This window comes from Neofelis nebulosa, chromosome 1, assembly GCF_028018385.1.
Source record: "Neofelis nebulosa isolate mNeoNeb1 chromosome 1, mNeoNeb1.pri, whole genome shotgun sequence".
NCBI classification, from domain to species: domain Eukaryota; kingdom Metazoa; phylum Chordata; class Mammalia; order Carnivora; family Felidae; genus Neofelis; species Neofelis nebulosa.
This window is the reverse complement of record NC_080782.1, coordinates 130,978,182-130,997,256: the sequence shown is the minus strand read 5'-3', so window position 1 is coordinate 130,997,256 and position 19,075 is coordinate 130,978,182. Positions and strand designations below refer to the sequence as shown.

The following is a 19,075-nucleotide window of genomic DNA, read 5'->3' as shown; positions in this document are numbered from 1 at the left end:
GCCAAATGCAGTCAGCCGAGGCCCCCCAGCGTCCCGCCTGGCTGAGTTGCAAGAGGCCCCAGACCCCTTCCTGTTCACTCCTGCTCTGTAGACACGATGCTATGGGGCAGACATGCAGGGACATGGACAGAAGAGGCAGCCCATGGCTGGATGGTGGAGGGCCCGGGGGTCTGGGGGAAGCTTCTGAGGCCTTTCTGCACTGTCCTTCTCACAGCAGAAGGTTCGTGGTCCAGGTACTGGGATGGGGCCCAGGTGTAGTGTGTAAGCCTGTGTCTTGTCTTTTCCTGTCCAAGCTGCCCATTGTTGACCAGAGTGTGCTGGAGGTGGCCATTGCTAGGGTGGCTGCCTCTAACCACAAAGAGAGGAAGGAAAATTCTCAGCCTGGGCACTTGAACCAAGTCCTCAGCAAGATGTTGCAAGTTCCTAATCTGGACCCCGAGGCCAGGGAGTTTAGGCATCGTCTGGAACCCAGACTGTTACCCACAAACATAGACATTCAGGGGACCTACTCCCACCCCCCATGACATCAGATCCTCAGCAGTGTCTCTGGCCTGGGTAATAGTCCCTGGGAAGTCCAGCTGCCACCTCTCTATGAATGACCCTGTAGCAGCTGTGCTGATAAGCCACTTCTCTGGGGGCAGAGCTGAGGTCCACCTTGATGTCATTACACACCATTACAAACTGATGCAACCAGCTTTCAACAGACACTGCCAGGGAAGAAACACATTACAACAGCATGCCGCAATACTTCCTCCACTCGTGCAGGAGGCTTGCTCCCATCAGCAAAGATGGACTCTTTGAACCCCAGTATCTCACTCCACCAGCCTGGACAGTGCCTTTTGTCAGGAGCATTCCAAGCCTTTGAGTGGATCTCCTTTTCCCAAGAAACTAAACCAGTGGCTTTCAATCCTGGCTGCACATTACGCTCATCTAGGATATAAAAAATGTTGATGCCTGGGCCTCACTCTCACCCCAGAGATACCAACTAAAGTGATCTGAGTTAAGAAAAAAAAAATCTAAGTGTGTATTGAAGGGTAACATATACAACAACAACAACACAAAACCTAAGTATAGATCTAAGTGAATTTTCGCAAAGTGAACTTACCCAGAGTAACAAGCATCCGGATCAAGAAGCACAACCTCACCAGCATCCCCTGGTGCCCCAAAGGGTCGCCACCATTCTCACTTCTGATGGTGGAAATGAGTCTTGCCTGTTTTCAAGCTTTATATTATATAAATGGAATCATAAAGTACATGGACTTTTGTGTCTGGATTCTTCCACTCAACATTATGCTTATGAGATTCACCCAAGCTGTGTGTTTATGGTTGCCATAGTTCGTTTGTTCTTGTTGCTGTACAGTATTGCACCGTATGGATATTCCCCAATTCATCTATCCATTTTACTGTCGATGGATATTTGGGTGTTTGGATTGTTGTTTGGGGTTTGGGGTTATTATGACTGCTATTGCTATGAGCGTTCCTATGGTGTCTTTTGGAGCACATTTGTGTGCATATTTAGTGGAAGTGCTAAGCAAGTCTGGATACAAATGTGTTCAACTTCAGTACCTTATGCCAAATAATTTTCCAAAGTGGCTGTACCCATTCACACTCCCTCCAGCAATGTCTGAGAGTTCTGGTTGCTTCACATCTTTGCCGGCAATTGGTATTTTATATCTCTTTCGTGTTAGCCATTCTGGTGGGTGTGTAATGATATTGCGGTGTGGTTTTAATTTGCATTTTCCTGATGACTAATACGGTTGAGCACTTTTTCATATGTTTATTAGACATTTACATCCCCTCTTTGCAAAGTGCCTGTTGAAGTATTTGGACATGAACATTTGTAAGAAACTCCTCAGGTGGTTCCTATGTGCAGCCAAGGTTGAAAACCATTGAACTAAACCACAAGTTGGTATCTGCTGTTCTGTTTCTCGATGTCCTGCCTTTGAACTTAAGAGTATTTTGGATCTGAGGGGACCTCATGGACATGGGTAAAGATAACCTTCACCCCCTATACCAAGATGGGCCTACCAGGAAGAAGCAAGAGATTGGAGCTGGAGTTTAGGCAGTTGCAAATCTTTGGGAATATAGCCTCCACTTCAGAAGAGCCCAGAGACAGCCAGTGGTGTCCACAGCTGCCACAGACATTTCCTGACCACAAAAATGATCCCTTGCTGATACCCCCAGAGCCCCAGGCAATCATGTGGAGGAAGTGGAGGGGCCACATGCCAGGTACTTCCCAGTTTCTGGGCCAGTATGAACAGGACACAGCTCATGTGGGGGTTGTGGTCAAGCTGGAGACAGTGGAGCATGTGTTCTGGGGGCCTGGGTGGGGCTGAGGGAGGCCTTCCATCTGTGGCCTTTCTCCTGGGTGAAAGGGCAGCTAGCTAGTGAGGCCCTCCCACATGGGTCCCAGCCTGGCCAGGTCTTGAATTCTGTGCACTTACATCTAGGTCCCGGTTGTTGCTTCTCTCATCTGTAATGATCTCGTCTGTCCTCTGTTTCCCACCTTGCAGCCCTGCTCCAGGACCTTCCCTGGCCACCCCACCCCTATGGACCCCTCACTCTTCTGAGCTTCAGCTGCACTTAGAGTGAGACCATACAGTGTGGCTCCTAATTACATACTGCCTTGTATTGGGTCCCTGTTGCGTCATCTGTGTTCATTTTATCCTCCCCTCTGGACTGCAGTTTCATCCCAAGGACTGCTGGGCACTTCTCTCTGGCTCCCAACAGTGGGTAGAGTGGCATTTGGTAACTCAGTGACAACAACCTCCAACTTGAAAAGGACGATGCAGTAAAGATGCAGACCACACACAGAGTCAGCATTTTCCTTCCCTCAGACTGGGGTTGTGCAGGTGGCAAGCAGAGCTGCCCTGTGTGGGCTCTGTGTTGGCACATGTGCCCCATTTCTGGTAGACGAGGAGCTCTGTGCAGTGAGTCTGGAGTTGGAGCACCAGCAGGGGACTAGACTGCTGGTGCCTGCCTGGGTGTGCATAAAGGCCCCTCAGGCAGAGGGGTTCTGAACACCCAGATGGAATTCACCAAGGTGTCTGGAGCTTGGGAAACAGGGGACAGGGGACAGTCTCATCAGTACCCGTCTGTGTGCTCTTTGAAAAGAGCATGGTCCACCTTCTGTTGACTGAAGTCCTGCCAGCTATGTGACATGAAAAGAGGGACAAGGAAGCATGTGGGCAAAGTTGACATTTTGGAGGCTGGTGAGCACAGAACCAACTCTGGGCTCTTGGTTGTGGCATGTTCCATGGATTCAGGCCCATCTTGGAAATTGCTCTGGACATAGAGCCTTTCATGTCTGATAGTCCAAGTACAGATGCCAGTGTTCCCTTGGAATATGGAATAAATGGTGGTCTGCACTAACCAGCCACCAGAGTTCTATCTGAAACCTGGAATAGTACCAGGAAGAACTCTCTCTGGCAGCGTGTGAGAGTTCCAATTGCTTCACATCCTTGCCAACAACTGGCTTGTTCTGTCTTTGGCCATCTGAGTCTCATAAAAAGAGAGACCCCTCTCCTTCCACTAAGTATGCCTCCCAGCCTCTCCCCTTTCACCAGAGCCCCTCCCAGCAATTATGCCCTTTAGTTCTCTCAAGTCTGGGTCTTCAAATTCTCCTACACTGGCTGTCTTCGTGCAGTATTTGATATGCTTCCGCCAGCATTGTCTGTGTAATGCTTCCCTCCACCCCCTTCCCCACGGAGTACAGCCATGCTGTCTGCCTCTCACAGCCGAGATCTCGAATGAGACTTCTCCTCTCTCCTCCCCCTTCCTAACACTTATTCAGCAAGTATTCATTTTACACCTGCCTGTGCTGGGCACACACAGTAGGGTTCAACAGGGAATAAGACTACCTGGCCTTATTCTCATGAACCTTACAGTTGAGGAGGGAAAACAGACATAGATTATTAACAAGTGTTTGTGTAATGGCCGTTGTGATAAGTGCTGCCATAGCCTGACAGCACTAGCCAGGTCCTTTCTGCACTTGAGCACCTGCAAATGTCTCCTTGTCCTTTGAGGCACAGCTCACATGTAACCCCATCAATGCCACCTTCCCAACCCTTCATCACACAGCAGCATGGCCCTTTCAGCCCAGAACAGCCTTGGTTATAACTGTTCTGCACAGAGGCTGAAATCCAAGGATGGAAACCTGATCGCCTCAGAGCCCCATGCCCAGAGCATGGAAGGTGCTCAGTAGATGAATGCAAGTCCTTGCCAAGACTGGGCCAAAGTGTGCGAACATCTCCATGGACTGAGAATCATTGCTTGCTTGCCTTTTTTTTTTTTTTTTTTTCAACGTTTTTTATTTTTAGTTTTGGGACAGAGAGAGACAGACAGAGCATGAATGGGGGAGGGGCAGAGAGAGAGGGAGACACAGAATCGGAAACAGGCTCCAGGCTCCGAGCCATCAGCCCAGAGCCCGACGCGGGGCTCGAACTCACGGACCGCGAGATCGTGACCTGGCTGAAGTCGGACGCTTAACCGACTGCGCCACCCAGGCGCCCCTTTTTTTAATAGACTTTTGTGGAGTGACTGGGTAGCTGAGTCAGTTGAGCATCTGACTTCAGCTCAGGTCATAATCTCACAGTTTGTGGGTTCTAGCCCCATGTCAGGCTCTGTGCTGACAGTTCAGAGCCTGGAGCCTGCTTCAGATTTTATGTCTCCCTCTCTCTCTCTACCCTCCCCCACTTGTGTACTTGCTCCCTCTCTCTCTCTTTATCTCTCTCAAAAATAAATAAATAGGGGCGCCTGGGTGGCTCCGTCGGTTAAGCGGCCGACTTCGGCTCAGGTCATGATCTCGCGGTCCGTGAGTTCGAGCCTCGCATCGGGCTCTGTGCTGACAGCTCAGAGCCTGGAGCCTGTTTCGGATTCTGTGTCTCCCTCTCTCTGACCCTCCCCCGTTCATGCTCTGTCTCTCTGTGTCTCAAAAATAAACGTTAAAAAAAATTTTTTTTTTAATTAAAAAAAAAAATTTAAATAAATAAATAAATAAGCATTTAAAAAATAAAAAAAATTAAAATAGACTTTGTTTCTTTTTATCAATATGAAAGTAATTTGGGTTAGGTCACAATAATGTGAATTTACTTAAGAAAACTGAACTGTACCCTTACAAATGGTTAAGATGCTAACATTTATGTTATGTGTATTTATTTCGCCACAATTTCAAAGAATACATACAAGGCAAAGAATAAGTATAGACAAGGAGAATAAGGGAGAAAGGTCCATATTATCAAGCAATAAAGGACAAAGGATTTGATTCAGACAGAAATGGATTTAAAAATGAGCAGTTTGAATTAGGGAAATGCACATCAAAACCATAGTGAGGTATGACTTCACACCCTTCAGGATGGCTATTATCAAAAAAATAGAAAATAATAAGTATTGACAAGGCTGTGGAGAAATTAGAACTCTTGTGCATTGCTGATGGAAATTTAAAATGGTGTAGTTGCTGTGGAAAATGGTATAGTGTTTCCTGAAAAAATTAAACAGAAATACTTTAAGATCCAGCAGTTCCAAATCTGGATATGTACCCAAAAGGACTGAAAGCAAGAACTCAAAAAGATATTTTTATACCCATGTTCCTATAAGTATTATTCACGATAGCCCCAAAGTGAAAACAATCTAAATGCCCATTGACAGATGAATGGATAAACACAATGTAGTCTATACACAAAATGGAATATTATTCAGCTTTAAAAAGAAATGAGATTCTGCCACATGGTACAGCATGGATGAACCTTGAAAACATTATGCTAAGAAGTGAAATAAGCCAGGGGTGCCTGGGTGGCTCAGTCAGTTTGGCAGCTGACTCTTGATCTTGGCTCAGGTCATGATCTCACATTTTGTGAGTTTGAGCCTCACATTGGGTTCTATGCCAATAGTGGAGAGCCTGCTTGGGATTCTCTCTCTCCCTATCTCTCTGCCCCTCCCTCACTCATGCTCTCTCTCTAAAAAATAAATGAATAAGCTTTAAAAAATAAAAAGTGAAATAAGCCAGACACAAAAGGACAAATATTATATTTGTCCCTCATTTATGTGAGGTAGCTAGAGTAGTCAAATGCATAGAGATATAAAGTAAAATGGTGGTTGCCAACGGCTGGTGGCTGGAGGGGAATATGGAATTAGTTTAATGAGTTTGGTATTTATGTTGAGGATGACAAAAAAATTCTGGAGCTGAATGGTAGTGATGGCTGCATGACAGTGTGAATATACTTAATGCCATTAAATCACACACTTAATAATGGTTAAAATGGTAAATTTTATATATGTTTTACTACATCAAAAAATAATTTGGGTGTATTATGAACATTTTAGAAACTGTTGGTAAGCACCAGGGGAAAAAACTTAAGTCTTACCTGCTAGAGACAGCCACTGTTAAAATTGAGGTGTGTACCTTTCTATTCCTTTCTTCTTCTCTCTCTGTCTCTCAGAAAAAAAAAAGGGGGGGGGTCTATCTATCTATCTATCTATCTATCTATCTATCTATCTATCATCTTTGAAGACCACGTCCGACCTATAGGAAGTCTCCTTCTCACATCTATTTCTCAACTCTTCTCAACTTCCTCCCTTTGAGCCACCCAGGACAAGTCTATCCCTGTTCTGGACGTCAGTTCTTTGAGCAATTTCTCACACCTGATTTCACCCTCCTGCACCTCCAGGGTGACACTTCTCTGAAAATGCCCATTTCCCCTGTGTATCTGAAAATGTGGTACCAGAGTGGGACTGGTAATGTGTTGGAAGGGGTTGGAGAGAATAGTGTGTGCCTCTCCCACCTTCTCGAATTCCACACATCTTATAATTTTTTTAATGTTTTTTAAAATTTATTTTGGAGTGAGAGAGAGAGAGAGAGACAGAGTACTAGCAGGGGAGGGGCAGAGAGAGAGAGAGGGAGACACAGAATCTGAAGCAGGCTCCAGGCTCCAAGCTGTCAGCACAGAGCCCGACAGGGGGCTTGAACCCACCAACCGTGAGATCATGACCTGAGCCAAAGTTGGATGGTTAACATACTGAGCCACCCAGGCGCCCCTCCACACATCTTAGGTAGCTCCACGTGAACCAGTTGGCTTCTTGTACAATGCACTTGTGGCTCCTGTGAAAGCCACTGATTACTAAACCCCTGAGTCTGTTGGTCCAGGCTGCACTTGGTCCAGGTCCCCATGCTCTGTCTTCTTGTCCTTGCTTTTTGGACCTGGTGCTGGGCATCATATTTTCCCTCTTGATTCTAGCCACTCGATCTGGCTTGTGCAGCCTGCCAGGAGCCTGTGACCCCGTGCCCCAAAGAGCAGATCCTCCATTTCCACTGTGAGGGAGCTGTGAGAGGAGTGAGGGCCCCACAGCCTCTGACCCCTGCTGGGCCCTGGGGAGGAGCAGCTGCTTCCTGTCTTCCTCCCATGAGCAGTGGGCCTCCTTCTCCATCCCAGGCACCACTGTGCCCTGCAGACCCACAAGTCAGCAGGAATGAGCCAAGCTATCAGAGAGAGACCTCTGTGGGGGAGCTGTGAGGGAGGTCTCTTGGCTTTGAGACCTCCACAGAAGGGTTTGTTTAAGGTTTCAACCAGGATCTTTACAGCCCAGTCCTGAGAAGATTATCTTTTTATTGCAACTTTGATTAATGATTGATCAAAAACTGATACTAGGAACACTGAAGAACAAATTTGCCCTAGAGATTAGGAAAGGTCTACATCTGCCAGGCTTGGAGAGCTCACCACCTGCTCCCTCCAAGGTCAAAGCAGGGCAAAGGCACATTGGAAGGCCCACCTCATACACAGTCACACACGTGTGCACATACGCACACACATGCACTCAGGGCAAAAAGACAGATGTAAGTGTCCTTACAGCCTTTTTGGAATTAGATAGACTACAAATTGCAAATAAATGAGGAAGGGACTCATTTACAGATTACTCAATTACAAATTACTCATTACAAATTAGCTTCTTAAAGAGAAATTTGAAATGTGGGGAAGAGAGGAGCTTGTGTGAAGACAATAGGGTGGGCTTCCTGTATACCTCTAGTCCCAGAGAACTGACATCAGAAATGTGTTCGACACCAGTAGGGGAGGGCAGGAGATGCCGACCAAAGTTTCACAAGCCCTCCTCACAGGAAGAGCCTTGGAGAGGGATTGGGCGGCACCTCAGCTGTGCTTTGGCTGTTTTGATGGTCTCTGAGGCTGTGACTGCATAGTGGGGTCCCCAGGCCACATCAGAACCACTGAAGGGCCCAAACCTCCCACCTCAGAGACTGGGGAACCGAGAAATCTGAATTTTGACAGTGTCTCCTACCGGGGTTCATCCAGTCCCCACCCTCTGGGAGCCCCAGGGAGCAGGTCCTGGCAGGAACACTCTTTTGCCCTTTAGCCTCTCTGTTGTGCCTTGGGGCACAGGGAGTGGAGCTGCTTCTAAATGGAAACTGGAAAATGAAACTGGAAATCACAGCCTTGCAACCCTGAGTACCGGGGTTTCTTTTCCACAGGGAGAGTCCCCAAGAGGGGAGAAGCATGTTTAGAGAAGGCTGCGAGGGTGTTCCGGAAGCAGCCTGGCCCCGGACACACGGGTGCACACCCGGGGTTGGGGGCCTGCAGGCCAGGAGGCGCCGGCGCAGGGAGGGGCCACAGTGAGGCCCCAGCTTCCTCTGAAGCTGGCAGGTTTGCTGTCAGCCCTGTGAAGGTTTCCTCTCTAGGAAAAGCTAATTTCATGATTTATGCTGAAAAACTCTTTTCAGAGGTACTTTACGAAGGGCCCTGGCTCTTGGTTAACCTGAAAATGTTTAATTCTGAAACTGTTTCTCAGAATTCGATATTTCATACCAGCAGTTTCTCGTCCTCCTGGCTTCCTTCACCCCTTTGACCTGCCGTGGCTCTCCCACATGCACACACAGGACTTTCATGAGGAATGCAGGTGCTTGGATTGAACTGAGGATCAGAGATCAAAAACCATAGTCCCCCTCCACTCCAGTGTCCCCCAGCACACACAAGAGTTTGTGCCTGTTCCGGCCCACACGCTAAAAGCCGCTGCCGGCAAAGACACTGCTTAGGGGCAACTTTGAGGACACCAGCAGAGCAGCTCTCCTGGCAGCAGATTTCCTAAAGGGATGAAATGCAGAAGATGGGTGACAGGGCTGTGGGACAGGGGCCAAGAGCTGTCCCCACCTGACCACTCCACACCAGCCTCTGTTCTGCCATCTGCATCACTCACTTTGGGGAATGGCTGGCTTCTCTAATCCCCCGTCCCACACTCCTTCTTCCATGAAGACCCTGAAATTAAGTTGCACCCTTTTCCTAGCACCCTGTGCTCTTCAGCTGTCTTTGCGACTGTTTGCCTAATGTCTGTCTTCCTCACTGGAAATAATTCCATGCCAGGCATGCCAGTGGTAGTTGCTCACTGTTGTGTCCTCAGTGCTTGGAATACTGCCTGACACATTGTAGGTGCAGGTGCACACAAAAATGTGTTCAATGCATGAGGACAGCCTGAAGAGCCCCAGCAAGGGGTCTGCACTGGCGTTTCCTCAGTGTCCAGACCCCACCCCAGCCCCTCAGAGCGTCATGGGTTGAGGGTGCTATGGACAGATGCTCTGCTGCCCATGGTCCCCGGGCCCCAGTCCCTGGAATTCTTTGACTGTCTTGGTGTGTGCAGGTTTCTGAGGGCCGCGGGCAGGTGGGGGTGCATAGGGGCATCTCCTGTGTTACATCCTCCATCAGCCTGCCTTTGTACCCCTTACCTGACAGATGGGCTTACATAGCCTCTTCCAGATAGGCCACTTGTAGCCTGGGGGTCAGGAGGTGGGGCAGATGCAGGATGCCAGTGGACAGTCCTCTGGGAGTAGATGTGGACAGGGAAAGCAACCTTTTAATCTTCTCAGCCTCAGCTTTCTCACCTGTAAATGGGATTTGTTCTTGTGTATATGCTTTGAAAAGCAATATAACAGAAGGTAATAGGGCAGACTTTGGAATTGGGCTCTTGGGGATAAAAATCCCAGCTCTGTCATTCACAGGCTATGTGACTTTGAGCCAATTACTGAATCCCTCACCGCCTCATTTTTCTCTCCTGTAAAGTGGGAACAGCACAAGTGGATTCTATGAGTTTCGTCATGTTCCTGACACATGGTGAGGGCTCAGTCATCACTAGCTATTATTACCTTAGCTGGGCTTATGAGGATCCAACAAAATGGCATATGTGAGCACAGCCCCTAGATTTGAAGCTGCCACACAAATACAAGGAAAGAGTAGTATTTTGGACGTATTGAGGGCACAGTGTCCCTCCCACATTTGTCTGGGGTGGGGCAACAGTTTCACTTGTTTAATGTTAAGCTAGAAGATGCACAAACAGGAGGTGAAAAACAAAACCGCCGACCGTTTGAGCTGTAGGCTGCACCAGAGCGGTGTGGCCGGTGCAGATGGTGAGGGCCCAGGCAGGCCTACTTCCTCCCTGCGTGCCCTGGGGCTTCCTCATACCAGCCGCTTCCCGAAGCTGCAGGAAGTGGGGCCAGGACCTCTTCAGGGTGTGTGCAGGGAGGCCCGGGCAGGGGTCGGCAGCTGCCAGAGTGCGAACGGGAGACCTCTAGGTCCTTGATGGGTCCTGGGGCCACGGGTACAGTAGCCCCTGCCCTTTCTCCATCTAGGATGGGTTTGTAGCAGACTCCCTGCCCAGACTACTCTCTCTTGAGCTTGCAAGCGATTGAACAAAAGGCGTCCAACCCGTGAGAGGCAGGCTAGAGAGAGAGCCGAATCTTTTCTCAAAGGAAATGCAGTTGTGGTTTGGAGACGTTCATTTCACATCTGTGGTTGGCGTTTCCCAGGGTTCTCGGAGGTGAATGCAGGGTCAGCCCTGTGTTGCCAAATAAGGTTCACCAGTGACCTTAGCAACAGGCTCTGCTGCCCATTGGCTGCCACTGCCGCCGCCTGCCAATACGGCTTCCCAGAGGCAGCACTGAAGCTGGGCCGAAGCTTCCACATGCTCAAGGCTCCAGCTTCTAGTGCCCTTTAAAGTAACCCCAGGTAGGGAGAAAGCTCTGGGCAAAGGTGCCAGGGGGCAGGACTGCCTGGATGCCTGTGTTTCAGAGTCCACCCTGACAGCACTCCACCGACAGTTTGCACACAGTGCTGGATCAGCTCCCTCAGCTTGGTGGCCTGGTCCCAGCTTGCCAGGATAAGCTGTTCCCTCCCCTTCCAGCCCCGCATAGTGTCCTGCCTATCAATCTTGGAACTCCATAGTTCCCGTTTCGTAGTCCTGCTCTCCTCCTTTGTGCCAGGCACTCTGCTAAGCAACTTCATCACATTTTCTCCTAACTCAGTAACCCACTGGTCCGTTAGCCCCATTTTATAGATGAGAAAACTGAGACTGAAGGAAGTCAGGTAACTGGCCCAAGATTGCATCAGTAAGTAGGGAAGCCACAAATTAAACCCAGTTTATACAGGTCCAGATCGCACACTATTAACTGCTGTACTATGTTGCCAGTCACTCGATGTCTCTGTGCCTCTCAATGTCTTCATCTGTGATATGGGGATGATAACATCTACCTTTGCACAGCAAGGACTGCATGGAGTGACTTATGCACAGGAACCTAGGGCAAAGTGGCAGCTTGTGTGGTAGCCGTCCTTGGCACCAGTGAGCCTGGTGCCTGCTGGGGGTGCTTCACAGGTGGCTTGCATGTTCCTCTTCCACAGAGTATGCTGCTAAAACACTGAGGTTTGTGGACCGGACTTCTCTGTGGCCCAAGTATTTGGTTTCTACTTCCTCATTCTCAGCCTCCTCCCACCCCCACCCAACTGCATCACTGAGGTAGGTAGGCCGGAGCAGAGCCTGCTGCCAAGGGGCCCCGGCCTATGGGTGCCAGAGGAGAAAGGGTGGCTGGGCTGGAGGGGACAAAGTTCTGAGGACCGAAGGTGGGCTGATCAGACCGCAAGGGCAGGCATACCTCATTTCCTCTACCACAGACAATGCTGGGGTGTGACAAGCACTATTTCCCTAAGAAACATTTTCAGATATAAAAAGTACAGAAGTGACATGGTAAAGAAGAAGATACATATACCCAAAGGGGCGCCTGGGTGGCTGTGTCGGTTAAGCTTCCAACTCTTGATTTCAGCTCAGGTCATGATCTCACGGTCTGTGGGATCAAGCCCCACATCGGGCTCAGTGCTGACAGCATGGAGCCTATTTAGGAATCTCTCTCTCCCTCTCTCTCTGCCCCTCCTCTGCTCACATGCTCCCCCTCTCTCCGTCTCTCTCAAAATAAATCATTAAACTTAAAATAAAAAAGATGATACACAGACCCTATAACCCAGCAGCCCCACTCCTCAGAATCTGCTCTGACCAAACTCTTACCCACCACGTGTATGAGAATATCCACACAACATGAGGAAGGGTCCAGATGCCCGTCAGCATTAGAGAAGGGGCATAAATTATGCAACATTCCTGCAGTGAAAGTCAATGAACTACAGCATCTTGCAATAGCAGTAATATTGGATAATAATATTATAGTAACGAATAACTTTAATCTATGTAATATTGAGTAAAACACACAAAAGAATGCATACAGTATCATTCCTTTTAGGAAGTTTAACAGCTAATCAAAGCTGGACTGTATTGTTTAAGGGTACATGCAGAAGATGGAAAACTATAAAAACCACAGAAATTATTGCCACAAAAGTCCATGTAGATGTGACACAGGGGAGGGTTGGGGTTGTGATTAGGAGAGGCCCAAAGGGGCCTTGAGGGGTGTTCACACTGTTTCACCTCTTGACCTGGTGGTGGTTATACAAAAATTGACCTTATATTTTATACTTCTTAAACTGACCAAATGTTTTGGGCATTTTTCTGCATAATTATTGTTTCTCAATAAGAAAGAAAAGTATACGTAGGTCACTTCCAGCACTGAACAGTGCATTGAATGGACAGGGCAGTGAGAGGAGGCTATGCCCACATAAGCCTCTTTGGGATCAGCTCTTCAGGAGTGCCACAGCGGTTGCTGAGTTGTAACTGTTAGTACAGACTGAGGGGCCTTGGAAGGAACTGAAGATAAAGACAGATAGGCAATTTAGGATTGAAGGATATCCTTTGACATGTCACTACCACTGGGGAAGACCAAGCAGTGGTTCCTGACTCTGTCCTCAGGGGGCTGGCATTTTCTAAGGTCGTAACTTGTTTTATCCATTCTTATTTTTCTAGACTAGAATAGGCCAGGGATGACAGTTAATAAATGTTTGTTGTGTGAACAAGTGTGTAGAAAATATGATGTGGAGAGTAGTGCCTCATCAGGTCCCAGAGAGGCAGCCCACCAGGAACCCTGTTTCTCTGGTATATCTCCAGACCACCGAGCCAGCTACAGCAGGCTTCTTCAGGGGTGCCCAGGGCTGATGCCCACTGACAGCTAGCTCAGCAGGTGTTACAGACACCCTCCTCTTTCTTTCCAAGCTAAATGTCACCAGTTTCTCCAGCTGTTTATCTTACAGCCCTCAGCATTCTACTTATCCAGCCTGGAGAGGCAATAAGGGTATCCAGATGTAGCCTGAACAGGCAGGACCATGAATGCAGATGGAAACTTAGGGCTTGTGTGCTTTGGTAGTCACTGCGTTCAAGCTGTGATGGTGATGGCTGCTGAGATGGCCTCAGACGTGGTAGAAAGTTTGAGGGTTGCTGCTAATCGCTTTCTTTGGTGTTCTCATGGCCTTCACAGACACTTTCGTGAGGTTAAACTCTATGCTGTATGGCCCTTGTCACCAGTGTTATATTTCCCTCAGCTCACCTAGAGGATCCCTGAGAGCTGGCTTGTGGTAGTCCCTCCATAGATGGTAGCTCATATTATTTACTTTGTTGTTTTATTATTTGAATAAACAATCGTGGAGTCATTGCCATATATGGCACATGTACTGTGTGTCAGGCTTTGCTAGGTGCCAGAATATGGCAGTGAATAGAACAGGCCTGTCTCTGCTCCCAGAGCTTCTGAAAGCTTTGGGAAGACTTGTTTACTGAATGATAAACCTGGTTGAACTCATTGTGATCAACGCTGTTACCACCAGACATTCACTGGGTGCTCAACTCAGAACCACCCAGATGCATTCCCACCCTCGTGTGGGAATTTGGGAGTTGTTGAGGATGACACCAGTGAGGGAGGGGAGGAGCAGTGACCTGGAAGTGAACTGACTAGAGATCAAGTCCTACACTCTGCCATACACTTACCATGTGACCATGGGTGAGTTAACTTGGCCTCTCTGAGTTTCAGTTATAATATCATGGAAATAGGGATAACAATACATCCCTCAGAGGCAAGAGAGGATCAAATAGGGTCACCACACTGCACAACTCCAGGGGGTGCTGTTCACATTAGTCTCTGCAAGGGCTGGTAGCCTGGGATTAAATGAGACCAGACCACTTTTGCTGTGTGGTCTGAAGTTACCAATCAATACATGGGAGCTATTGTTATACACAAATTAGAGGGAAGCAGGGTCACTGCAGGCCAGCAGGCTGCACACGGCCCAGCCAGGCTTTTGTTTTTCAAGGAAGGGCAGGGCTCTGAGAAGTGCAGCCTGTGATGTCAGCAAATGCCAGGAGGCAGGGACTCCCAGGGCAAGTCCGGGAGAGGCAGACTACTCAGGGAGGTGGCCTCTACCTCAGGGCCTACGTAAGGAATTCTCTAGGCACAGAGAAGCCACTGGAAGCTGGACATAGAGCAGGGATGGATGAGACTAAGGGGAAGTCTCTTCATTAGTGGGCTGCACCCTGCCCAGCCTCTTGCCTCACCAGCCCCATGAGGGCCAGGGTGGGGGAGTCATGAGTCTCCAAGGTTCCACAGTAAGGATCTGGGCCAGGACTCTGACCTGTGCAGACGCCAATTTAACCCCGGTTTATAGTCCCATAAAAGGAAGTCCCTGGCATTTTTGATATATACATATATGTAAGGTGTAGTTTTTTTGTTTTTTTGGGTTTTTTTGTTTGTTGTTTCTTTTGTTTGTTTTTACTGTACAAGTAAGTGTAAGTCGTTGTAGAGCATTTTTAAGTTATGGAAATATAAAGGCATAAATACAATAACCTATAACCCCACCACCCAGAGATAATCACCATTAGTATCTGAGGCATTTCGTCCAGTAGGTGTTGCACATAAAATTATACATTATATACTCATTAGCTGAGAATTATATTGTGTATAAGTTCATGTTTTACCTTTTCCCTATAAAATTGTGAGAGTTGGGGCACCTGGGTGGCTCAGTCGGTTAAGTGTCCAACTCTTGATTTCGGCTCAGATCATGATATCACAATTTGTGAAATCAAACTCCAAGTTGGACTCTGCACTGACAGCAAGGAGCCTGCTTGGGATTCTTTCTCTCTCTCTCTCTCTGCCCCTCCCCCATTTGTGTGCACGCTCTCTCTCTCTCCTCTCTCTCTCACATAAACATTAAAGAAAATTCAATAAATAAATAATATAAAATTGTGAGTGTTTTATGAGAAGGAGGGACTGTTTTAAATGTAAAAGAAACTCTAGAAAATTTTTCCCTTAGGAAAAAAAAAAAAAGCACAAAGCCCTATTCCATGGCTGCATTTGGGAGGACCCCATGAGGTCTGCAGACTGGCTCTGTCTCGTATCTGGTGGTAACTCTGAGGCAGTGGCTCAGAGAAAGACAAGTCTTTCTCTTTTCTCCTGGCCAGACTGCAGCCTCCTACTTGTGGACAAAACAGAGTTGATGAGTGTGCCCTCACCCTTCCTTCCTCAGCACAGGATGTGTGATCATCCCCTCCATCCAAAGGCATGTGGGGCTGTGATTGTTATTGTTTATTAATTAAAAAAAAAAAAACACAGCATCTCAATCTGTGCGGCACCTTTTCTCTTGTGTTACCTCACCCTGTGAGGCAGGTAAGACAAAAACTGTCATACCCATTGTATAGATGAAGAAACTGAGGCTACAAGAGGTCTCATTTGAAGCCGCACAGCTAGTAAGTGGCAGAACGGAGACTTGATGCAGATCTGAATGACATCCAACTTAGTGATTTTTCCTCAAAACCTTTTCCCTCTATTCCAAGCTTTTTCTGAGCTAAATTTGATCCCCTTAATAAAGCCAAAGACTGAGAGTGCTGCAGGTATAATAGGTGTGTGGAAAGGACTGAACCCCACCCTAGGAGCCTTAAGCCAAGCCCTGCAGACTCAGGTGCTGGGTGGCCTGACCTCAGCGCAGCTCCTCTAGGACACCCCAGAGCCAGCATCATCGGGCACTAGGGGAGTGGGTTCAAGGCAGCTGTTTCCCACAGGCAAGTCCAGCAGAGCCAGTATTCTTTGAGCATCCTTCTTGACCCACCCAGGTCATGGAGGTCCATTCTCTGCCCAGGGCTCTAGAGTCTCAGTACTCCCAGAACAGAATAGGGTTTTTTACAGAGAGACTCTGGGGCTCTGTGAGACTGACTCTAACCAAGGGCTTTGGGGCAGCTGCCTCAGGTCCTTTCCTATATTGCTGCTGTCACAAAATACCATAAACTAAGTGACTTAAAACAACATATTTCTTAGCTTACAGTTCTGTAGGCTAGAAATCCAAAATTGATCGCAATGGACTAAACTCCCGGTGTCAACAGTGCTCCATTCCTTTCCAGAGGCTCTAGTAGAGAGCCCTTTCCAACTTTCAGAGGCCACCTGCATTCCTTGACTTGTGGTCCCTTCCTCCATCTTCAGAGCCGGCAACCACTGGTCCAGTCTTTCACATAATGCCATCTCTCGGTTTCTCACTCTCCTGCCTCCTTCTTCCCCATTTAAGGAGATTTGTTACTGCATTGGATCCATCCAAATAATCCAGGATAATCTCCTTATTTTAAGTTGCTAACTAGCAACCTTAATACCCCGATGCCATTAGGATAACAGATTCACAGATTACATGTGTTAGTATGTGGGCGTCTTTATTCCTCTGTGGACCATTATTCTTCCTACTCTTCTGGGTTCTGCAAGGGCCTCATCTTCAGGCATAGACAAGGCAGACGACAATCAGGATGTGCCCACCCTTGTTAGAGAGATCCTTTCTTCCCAGGTCCCCTCCCACTTGCTTGCTTCTCATTCAGCCCAGTCTGTCCTGGATTCCTCTTCTCTCATCCTCTGCTCCCAGTTTTAGGTAGAGAGGAGCTGGGCAGGAAGCACCAGCGAGTTTGGACACAGAGAGGGATATGAAGGTGGGTGCACCAGGGCTATGGGAAGCCCCAGGGGGCTGAGCACTTCCTACCCAGAGACCCTGCACTTCCCAAGAACTAGGGGCAGAGCCTAGCCCCTGAAGACTCAGACACTGAGGTCTAAGGGCAGCTCTAGGGCTGGAGAGGTAGGTAGCCAAGTATCCCCCTCCCCCAGGTAATGATTCCTGTCTGCCTTTACTCATTCCCTTTCCCCTTTCCTTCTCTGAGACTCAGGCTGGAACCCTTGGGCCCCCCAGAAGGAGCATCTGTCCCTGAGCTGCTTGGTGAGTGCCTGGGGGTTCTGAGATCCTAGTAGGATGGCCTGTGGACAGTACAAGGAGAGAGGAGCTGGACAGGGCCTTTGGCCCTCCTAGGACAGTGACCACCTTGCCCCAGTTTGCCCAGGACTTAGTTGTAGCACTGAAAATACCACATTATAGGAAACACCTCAGTCCTGAGCAAACTGGGACAGTTGGTTACCCTACCTCCAAGGCCCTTTGCACCTCCTAATCTACCATAGATTACCTCTGCAGCCTGGACAGCTGGCTCTTTGGACTCTTAGATCCCAACCTCTGCACAATATGTGGGCACAGAAAGACCTCTAAGCTGAGGAGGGGCCTCAAGCCAGTGCTGGGGAACCATAGATTCCTACTTGCAGTGTGTCCTGGAAAGGTGCCACACATGGAAATTGTGCCTGTGTCTGCAGGGGACAGTGCTTCTAGCTACGTGCATGGGGGAGTGACAAATTCTGTTTGCACCGAGTCTCTAAAAATGTAGTCGCCTGATTACCTAGGTGGTATGTTGCAGGTGGCTTGAAGAAATGTTTCTGTGTGCTCATCTGTACTTCTTATTCTGTAAAATTAAACCTTTCATTTGTGTACATTTTTAATAAAATAAAGTAATGAATGACTCTGCCTTCACATCTCCAGCTGTCCTGCTGAGGCACATGGATGGGATATGGTGCATGTAGTGGGACACAGAGGCCCTTGCTCTGGAGCCTCTGGCCCTGGCCACTAGCTGGTCATGGCTCAGGGCTCTACTTCAGGGGTAGAGCCAGTTACCACTGTCCTCCCTGCCTCTCAGACTCTTCCCCTGTACCCCAGAGTCCAGCCTGGCTTGTCCTCCTGGGGAGGAGCCAGAGAAGCCAGGTGGGCAGTGGACAGAACAGGTAAGCAGATGCTGACCCAGGGTTTTGCAGGAGACGCTCTCAGGTGCCAGTCCTGCCTGAGCACTGTGAGAATACAGAGGAAATAAGCTGTTTGCTCCTGGGGAGCTCCCAGTCTGGTTGGAGAGATTGGGTACTCCCCAGACCACAAGGGGAGTGGCAGACAGGAAGGGGACAGGCACTGGATGGTGAGGCTGTGTTTGTGTGGGCCGTGAGATAAGGGAGAGCCCCAAGTTCACCTTGTATGTGTCTTATTATGCCCAGAGACCAAAAATGGGGTCCTAATGAGTGGCCTGAGGCAGTCCCCACCCCCAGTTGGGGCAGATGGTCTCCTGAGCCAAGAACACTAGCGGCCCAGTTTATAACAGAAGGGTGGTGATGAATGGTCACCAGCCTTGGAATGTTGGAGACCCCTTCAGGTCCTTCTCTCTGCCCCACCCTCACACCCACCCACCTATATGGCAATGCCAGGCTCCCACATCTAGGAGCCCAGCCCTCACTCACCATGGCTGTCAGCATTCTGACATCCAGCACCTCTCCCCTTCCTGGCAAGCCCAGAAAGAGCACTTGGAGGGGAACCCTGGACCTCCAGCAGAGGCACTCATGCTTCACTTCCCAACAGCCCCCACCGAAGTCCACCATTACCCTGCTGTGGCCAAAATGTCAGGATTTCTCAACTTGTTCTTAGTTTTAGGAAAATGATAGCTATTCTGGCCTAATGACTCCTTCCTATACTACCTCTGATCCCCAAATACCAACTCTGTATCCACA

At 48.6% G+C, this 19,075-nt stretch overlaps 1 protein-coding gene across 1 annotated transcript in view; it reads left to right on the top strand.

The window, feature by feature from the left end:
* The window catches only part of LOC131519224 (uncharacterized), a 67,033-nt gene extending 48,984 nt beyond the window's left edge, over positions 1-18,049 (top strand). The window contains exons 5-6 of the mRNA XM_058742086.1: positions 11,667-11,781; positions 17,368-18,049. Coding sequence (XP_058598069.1) covers positions 11,667-11,781; positions 17,368-17,452 — 200 coding nt within the window. The 3' untranslated portion in view covers positions 17,453-18,049. The remainder of the gene's footprint in view (positions 1-11,666; positions 11,782-17,367) is intronic.
* Positions 18,050-19,075: the final 1,026 nt, after the last annotated feature.